The sequence below is a fragment of the Aplysia californica genome, unplaced genomic scaffold, assembly GCF_000002075.1.
Source record: "Aplysia californica isolate F4 #8 unplaced genomic scaffold, AplCal3.0 scaffold00058, whole genome shotgun sequence".
Taxonomy (NCBI): domain Eukaryota; kingdom Metazoa; phylum Mollusca; class Gastropoda; order Aplysiida; family Aplysiidae; genus Aplysia; species Aplysia californica.
The window spans coordinates 415,715-423,882 of record NW_004797328.1 but is presented as its reverse complement, the minus strand read 5'-3'; the positions used below and the strand labels follow the sequence as shown (position 1 = coordinate 423,882).

The 8,168-nt window shown below is 36.5% G+C and overlaps 1 protein-coding gene across 1 annotated transcript in view; it reads left to right on the top strand.

Annotated features, from left to right (window-relative positions):
- The window catches only part of LOC101852007 (sodium bicarbonate transporter-like protein 11), a gene marked incomplete in the record, with an annotated part of 104,177 nt that extends 96,009 nt beyond the window's left edge, over window positions 1–8,168 (top strand). Inside the window, 5 exon segments of the mRNA XM_013079630.2 lie at window positions 499–670; window positions 1,550–1,723; window positions 2,356–2,548; window positions 2,872–3,041; window positions 4,999–8,168. Coding sequence (XP_012935084.1) covers window positions 499–670; window positions 1,550–1,723; window positions 2,356–2,548; window positions 2,872–3,041; window positions 4,999–5,059 — 770 coding nt within the window.

The window sequence follows — 8,168 nt, the reverse complement described above, 5'->3', positions numbered from 1 at the left end:
CTCAGGCATCCAATCTCATGTCTTCTTCATGCAAAAGCAATCAAAGAGCCTGACTATTCCATCACAGATGCTGATCTTCTATTTTCCTAAGTCTATCTTCACTGATGATATCTTTCTATCTCCTCTTTTTTTCCTGAGTTTATTTTCACTGATATCTCTATATCTCTCTACCTCCTTCTTTGTTCCTTTCTTCACTGATATCTCGATCAATATTTTTCTATCTTCTCCTTTATCCTGAGTCTATCTTCACTGGTACCTCTCAATATTTTTCTGCCGTCCCCTTCTTTCCTGAGTCTATTTTCACCCTCATATTTCTCTATCTCTTTCGGTCGTTAGCAGGTACTCTGAGGCATTCTCATCTATCATCATTAGCTCACCTCCTTTTCTTTGTATGTTTCTCTCTTATAACATCTCTGCAGTACTTGTATGACCTGTTTGTGTTGCAAGTGCCGTAAAACTCTCACTAAAACTAGACTCACTGTATCTCTATATTCCCAGTGAAGAAAAGTTTTAAGGTGATCGAGGACTCAGACCTGTTTAAGATTGTCGACTTGACCGGCCTTCAGTGGCAGGCCATACTGGGAGCCTGTGGCCTCGGCTTCTGTCTCTCATTGCTTTTCTTCATGGATCAGAACATCTCAGCTGCTCTAGTGAATGCACCCCAGAACAAGTGAGTTTGTCTCTACCATACCAATGTTGAAAAAATATATTGTTTTTGGGTGGCAATGTCAAGTTTACTGATTTTTATCAATCATGCATAAAAAGTTTTTTTTCTCCCTTTTTTGCGGGGAAGGGGGTTGGTGATGTCGTGTATTTTAACAATGTTTCTATCGGGTTTTTTAAATTTATTTGGAAACAGTAAAACAGTTTACTTAAGTTCATAATGTATGCTCTGTCATTTATCGTAGCATAGTGTACAGTTTACTGATTACTAAAACTTGTTACCTTTTTATGGATTTGGAGTAATTTAACGATGTTGACACCTGTCATGAAGAGCATTCAGTCCTTCAGTTTAATGGTGTTAAAGATTTTTTACCTTTAATGTTATGTATAGTGTTCAGGTAACTGATATTTGAAATGTATACCTTTTATTGATAGTGTTCAGCTTTCTGGTGTTAAAAATCTGTGCAATGTTCAAGATTTTCCTTGCATTACTAAATTTTTCCTATTCCTTGATGATTGGAATGTTTTAAAAGGATTTATTTCCTTTTTTATGAAACTGTGAATGATACGGATGTTCTGTCCAATACATTGTGTAAAGCAAGTTTATTGGTGGTGTTGGAAACTATTTTACAGGATATCTAAAAACTTTTTAGTCAATCAAAATATCACAGATCACTTCAAGTCAAATTTAGCTTTAATGAGTAGAAAACCACCTTATGAAAACTGATCTGCAAATTTACAGAGATGGTGTATTTGACCCTATTGTATAATATAGTGAAAATTTGGGTTTTAGAAAATATCGGAGTTAGTCTATTTGTATGTGACACCATCAATAGGTTATGAAACCCAGACTCTTATAAATATTTTTCTGCTTTTTTCTGCTTAGGATGAAGAAGGGCACAGCATACCACTGGGACCTTTTGGTGATTGCTGTCATCAACTGTGTCCTGTCTCTCCTGTGTTTCCCATGGGTGCACGCCGCGTTGCCACACTCGCCGCTGCACGTACACGCTTTGGCAGATGTGGAGGAAAGGGTGGACCAAGGACACATCTACAAGATGTAAGTCATGTCATTTTGTGCGTGTGTGTGTGGGGGTGGGGGTGGAGGAGGGGGGGAAGAAGAGTGATCATGTGGATTAGCAAGCAGTGAGGAGGGGGTGAGCCTAAGTGATCGCTTTTTATCAATGATAATAAAAACCTACAACAATCCCTAGTAAGAAAGAGATGATTGCAATCTTTTGGAGCGACACCATCAGTAGGTCATACTCCTACCTTTTCTTTCTGTTGTTCCTGTTTATCTGTCTTGCTCTTTATCAGTATTAAATGGTCACGATATAGTGTCTATGTGTTTCTCTTTACTCTAAACAAAATGTCAGTCAGTCCTATATCATTATCGCTCCTTGTATCTCACTCTCCAGTGTTTCAAAAGTGTAACAAGCTACTGTAGTTAGAATATTGTTATCAGTTGTTAAAATAAGTTATTATTTCTATAATAGTATAATTCATTATTATGATTAATTTTATCATTAGCACACCTCTAGTGTTTTAAATATGTTGTAACAAGCTAGATCTATTACTTTTATAGTTAGAATATTGTTATTTATTGTTAAAATGAATTTTTATTTCTATGATAGTGTAATACATTGTTATGATGAATTTCATCATTACCATACCCTGTTTCTCACTCTCCAGTGTTGTGAAAGTGCGAGAGACAAGACTCACCTGCATTTTCTCCCACATTCTGATTGGGGTGAGCCTGCTGTTCCTGTCTGTACTGGCCTATATCCCCACCCCAGTGCTCTATGGCCTCTTCCTCTACGTGGCTGTCACATCGCTGTTTGGAAACCAAATGTTTGAGCGAGTTCAACTTTTCTTTACTGAGCAGGTGAGTTTGGGGATTGGTAATATAAGAACGCAAGATGCCAAATAAAAAGGAAACTGTAATGTAATACACTGCTAAGAAGTGTTATGAAAATGAATGGAAGTAAACTTAACGACTTACAAGAATTGTAATGGTTGAGGAATTTTAAAAGAACAATGACTCAAAAATAAAAGAGAGAAAGAATATATTGATAGGAGTACTTTTTTCTTCCTTTCAATGGGCTGAACTTTGAATTTTCTCTTCAGCTCACAGATTTTTCTCCACTATCTTCCCTTCCCTTTCCTTTTCTAAACTAATGTTGCCTTTTTTTCTGTGCCCTGGGGCAGTCTGCCTACCCACCCAACCACTACATCCGCCGAGTACCACAGAGGAAGATGCACACCTTCACAGGGCTACAGCTGGTTCAGCTTCTGGTGCTGTGTGGTGTGGGGTTCGCACCCTACCCTTACCTCAAGATGTTCTTCCCTGTCCTCATTTTTGCTCTCATACCAATTAGGTGAGTGACCTATTGTTTCTCTCTGAGACACTCAGTGTGTACTTTTTCACGCATAAGCCTGCATTTCGCTTTATCATAAAAGAATCATAACTTTTGGGTAATGAAATGGTGAAGGAACAATACAGTTGAACCTGCTCTAAAGGTCAAAGACAATCACCCATACAAACAACCACTTCCCATTTCCCCCTTTTGCATATGTGTCTTTTGTCTTGTTTTGTTTAATTTCTCTCTGAGACACTCAGTGTGTACTTTTTCATGCATAAGCCTGCATTTCGCTTTATCATCAAAGAATCATAACTTTTGGGTAATGAAATGGTGAAGGAACAATACAGTTGAACCTGCTCTAAAGGTCAAAGACAATCACCCATACAAACGACCACTTCCCATTTCCCCCTTTGCATATGTGTCTTTTGTCTTGTTTTGTTTAATTTTGTTTTATATACATTTATAATGGCAATGGATGGCTGTCTTGACAATTTTAACAGCATTTGATTAGTGGCATCTGCAGAATGACAGGGCAGAAAACTGCACTTTATAGTATATATATGATATGTTGTTTTAGTTTTAGTAAGAGTTTTGCGGCACTTGCAACACAATAAGGTCATATACATACGAATGGGTCTCAGAAAGGTTGCATTGAAAGCATTGACTTTAACACTAGAAATCTCCTTTGGTAGTGTGGGTATGACCTTCTTCAACATAAATAATGGAAGCTAAAGGAACAGTTTTAAAAAACGTAATAATATTATTATTGTTGTGGATGAGTTTACTTCTTAGGGAAAACTTCTTCTCCTCAGATGTCACGTCTGAAGTAGGCATTGGGGTTCTCAGTACTCCATTCCTCCCTGTATGAGTCTTGCTGATCAGCACAGTTTTTCTGATTGTGTTAGTTTTCATAATGTTGTCCAAGCTATCTGTGCATGTTAGGAGAACAGTGAAACTGAAAGACCAGTAAAATGAATTTAACAATTTGTTACTGTTGATGAATAGAATTTTGCTTCAGAGTCAGCTATTTTATGAGTGTAACATATTCCACCAAGGCAAGATCAGCATTCAATCAATTATCAAAAGTCTGGAAAGCAAGCAATTATGGTATCTCACTGCACATCGAGATTCGACTCTTTAACTCCAACGTCAAGTCTGTGCTCCTCTGTGGCTGCGAAACTTAGAAGACAACAAAGACAGTACTGAATAAAGTTCAGACTTTCATCAACAGATGTAGGAGGAGTATTCTAAGAATTAGGTGGCAGGATAGAATAAGAAATGAAGAGCTGGGGGAAAGGATATAGAAGTAGAAATAGGACTAAGAAAGAGGCGATGGATGGGACACACCTTAAGAAAGTGCCTAGCAGAAATATCACTGCAGTGGAACCCACAGGGAGCACGAGGCAGGGTTAGGCCCCAGGAAAAATGGAGGAGATGCATGGAAAGGGATATGAGAGAGATAAAGCTAAATTAGAACGAGCTTGGAAGGATGGCCCAGGACAGAGATAAATGGAAGGAGCTTGTATGTGGCCTATACTCTGCCAGGGGTGAAAGGCATTGATGATGATGGACATATTCCTACTGAACACTATCAGAGAAGTTGTGACTTGTGAGTGGCAGGCGCCCCATCAGCAAAGGAGTAAAGGAGTTGCTCTTACTCTGTTTGGATGAGGGACAGGGGTCTATTTATATCTCTATTTCTGTTTGTGGTCACTCAAATGTGAATGAATGTTTGAAAATCTAAAACAATGTTGATGGGTGTTTAGTTGGTGCTCTGGTGTGATTTGCTCCTTCTTTCTTATCAAACATCAATCATCCTTATCTCTCCTCATTCTTTTCTTTGTTTGTTACTCTCTAATAACACCTCTAACCTCCAGCTATGGCCTATTTGTGTTGCATGTGCTGTAAAACTCTTACTGAAACTAAACTAAAACCATGTTGTAATGTGCACTTCTTTGTTTCTTTTCTCCAGACACAAAGTGATTCCTAAGCTGATAGAACAAAAGTATCTGAAAGCTATGGATGGACACTAAGCCGGTTCTCAGTTGACACTTGCTCCTTACAGATGGGGAAGATGTCTGCCTGTAAAGGGCCTCGAAGGAAAATCAGAACCACAATTTTTAAGATGATTTCTTTAATGGTTAAAAAAGGATGATATCCAATGAAATGCAACTGTTCTGAATTTTATATTCCTGCAAAAATTGTTTCAAGGAGCTTTTTATTTCCCATGTAATATCATTTGCATCTGAAGTAGTAGTGTATAAATATTTTCATTCAGTTGTTTGGAAAATCAAAACTAATACAAGGAGATTGTAGTGCAGCACATTTGTGTATTTCAGTTGTGTGTTCTTGTTGAGCAGTTTCCTTTTGTCTTTCCATTGTATTATTATAAAAGCCTAAATTTATCTGAAAAAATGTTTTTGCTTGCTTTTTTATTTGGCATTTGAACAAATAAGATTTTATGATATCCCTGTCCACTGAAAACTGTGAATAACACTTATTTTTTTCAGTCATTTTTGGACACACACAAAACTAAATAAGTGCACAATACGTTTCCTTTTGACATGTTGGTCGAGAGTGGACATTATAACTTTCACCTTTCAGAGTCCCATTGTATGCTGCAAACTCATAGAGTAAAGGTATTTTTATCTGGATAGGACATTTGATATTTGAGTATTTTGTTATGTATCTCTTCAGTAGCAGGGGGTAAATTATTGCCATATGTCCCAATACCATTTGCTGTGGGCAGCCGAATTGCACCACATGAGATTTCTCAAATAATGTAGGACATGCACACATCATAAGATGGAACCAGAAAACAAGCCTTTAGCAAGATTCCAAGCAGTTTTTGCCTACAGATTAGACTCCTTTTATGTTGCCTATTCATATATTTTTTTCCATCTTACCTCACCATAACTCAGTGACATCTATCAAGATGCGTATTACCTTAACATATCATATTATCATTTTCAAATACGTGTGAAATGACAGCTGTCACCTGCAATATGTGTAACAATACAACAAAGTGAGTCACATTTTGACAATATAATGCAATGGGTATCAAAATAAAAATCTGTTCAGACAAACCCAACACATGGGACGAAAAACAATATTAGTGTAGTTGCTTCGGCTCTGAAAGTTATCTATAACCACTTGAAGTTGCTGAGTCAGAAACACATGGTTTAGAGTAATTCGAGGTTTTACCCAGTATCTTGCAACAGCAGAGTCAAGCAATTCATTTGTTGCATTATTACACATATTATAATGTTTTGTGTACTTATACATCCTATGACTTCCTTTAGAGGTTACATCTTTCCTAAGATGAGAGGAGTCATGTTGTTCACCTTTGTAATTTTTTTTGTAATTCACAGGGATAACAATTATTCATGTCCAATGAAATATTGATTACTGTACATATATATATATATATATATATATAAAATGGTTACATGTACAGTCGGGTACAGATAGCAGGAACATGGAAAACTCGAAATCATGGATAGCTCATACAGTTTGCCATTCCCCAACTGTTATCTCTTTAATGTGTCATTATATCAGTTTACCCAAATTATGAATGTGCCAGAAACATTTGTTGATCCCTGACTTGTTTGAATTATCCATGCCCGACTCTATAACAGTTCTGTTAGCAACACAAATAATGTTTTGCTATATCCCCTTGCTCAACAATAGTGATGTATGAAGTCATCAAAGTCCCCTTATGTGTGAGATGCAAAAACATGTATTTGTATTCCTCAGAGTTCTATAAATATTATGATACATTATCGTGGGCTATTAATTATCTGTTTGGAGAATGAAAATGTTCTCTGAAATACAAAAGTAAGACTTAATGATAATTGTGAATCGGCATATTTTTCAAATCACTTAAGAAGTAGCCTAACTATAAATCCTTACACCATCCTCAAAGACAAAGGAGTTTGTTTTCTCCTATAGTAGCAAGTGCAAAACACAAATTTTTGTTTTCAACAGATGAATGTAAATTAAAAAATTGTCTTTACAGTCAGAATATTGTAATATCATACCTTAATACTGGCTTTTTTAGGGAAATTTTTTGCTGTCAAAAATATAATTTGTGTTTGGAAAATCAAACCAATAGCAACATAATGAGATACAGAAAATGAGAACCACCTTCTGGTCATGCCTTAACATTAACATGACAGCTTTTGTGGAATTCTGACCTGCCAGATAATTTTATTATACTCTGAGATTTCTTTTCAAGTGCCACATTTGAAACTGATATCCACAGTCATAGTTCCCCACTCATTCCTCTTCTAGGATCCTGGTCTTCCTGACGCCCATTTGTTCAAGTTTTCAAAGTAAATTTTTCTGAGATTCTGTATTGTGTTATTTTTTTCACTCTGCTAAAGGACTGATGATTGGTGATCGAAATTTAAAGCTCTGGCTAAACTTTGAAACCTCACCTTATGTGACGGTATGTAGAGAATTGACACTGATGGACATTTGAGGCATTAAGTTGCTTGATGGGCTTTTATCTAATGCATCACCATCAAGATGTACACATATTTTTGGTCAGTTCCGTTTGAATAACCAACCTTCTCTTGAAAAAGATATCAATACTGAAATGTGAAGCACCTGACTTTTTTGTGCATTTATTCATTTGTACTAATTATGTAAAAACTGTACATAGAAGGGTTGATGATACTGTAGGTTTGTTGTGAGTATCATGTAGTAGCGTTCCACATACGAGACGTGTGATGTTTTAAGCCCATTCCATAATCTTTGTGAGTTAGATGTAGGCTAGGGACAGATAGGTCTATTTTCTCTTCAACGTAAAGCTTGGCTTCAAAACTGTGGTATGTGCATTGTAATTTATAGAGTTTCAAACATCCAAGTGTTGTCAGTACTCAGCAATCAAAATGAGATTGTCAAAGTGGTATGCCTCAACTGCCTTAACAGTGTAGGCCTATGCCATTCTATTCTCTGTAATTTTTTTCATTTCAGCACCCTTTGAGGTCTTGTCAGGAAATTCAGTTAATCACTGATAGTATATCTGTCTCCGCAGATTTTTGCACAAAAAAATTCTGAAATTATACAAACTGAGCCCAAAAATGTGAAATTATGCGATTCTGTTAATTTTAACAAAGAATGATAAAGGAAAATAAT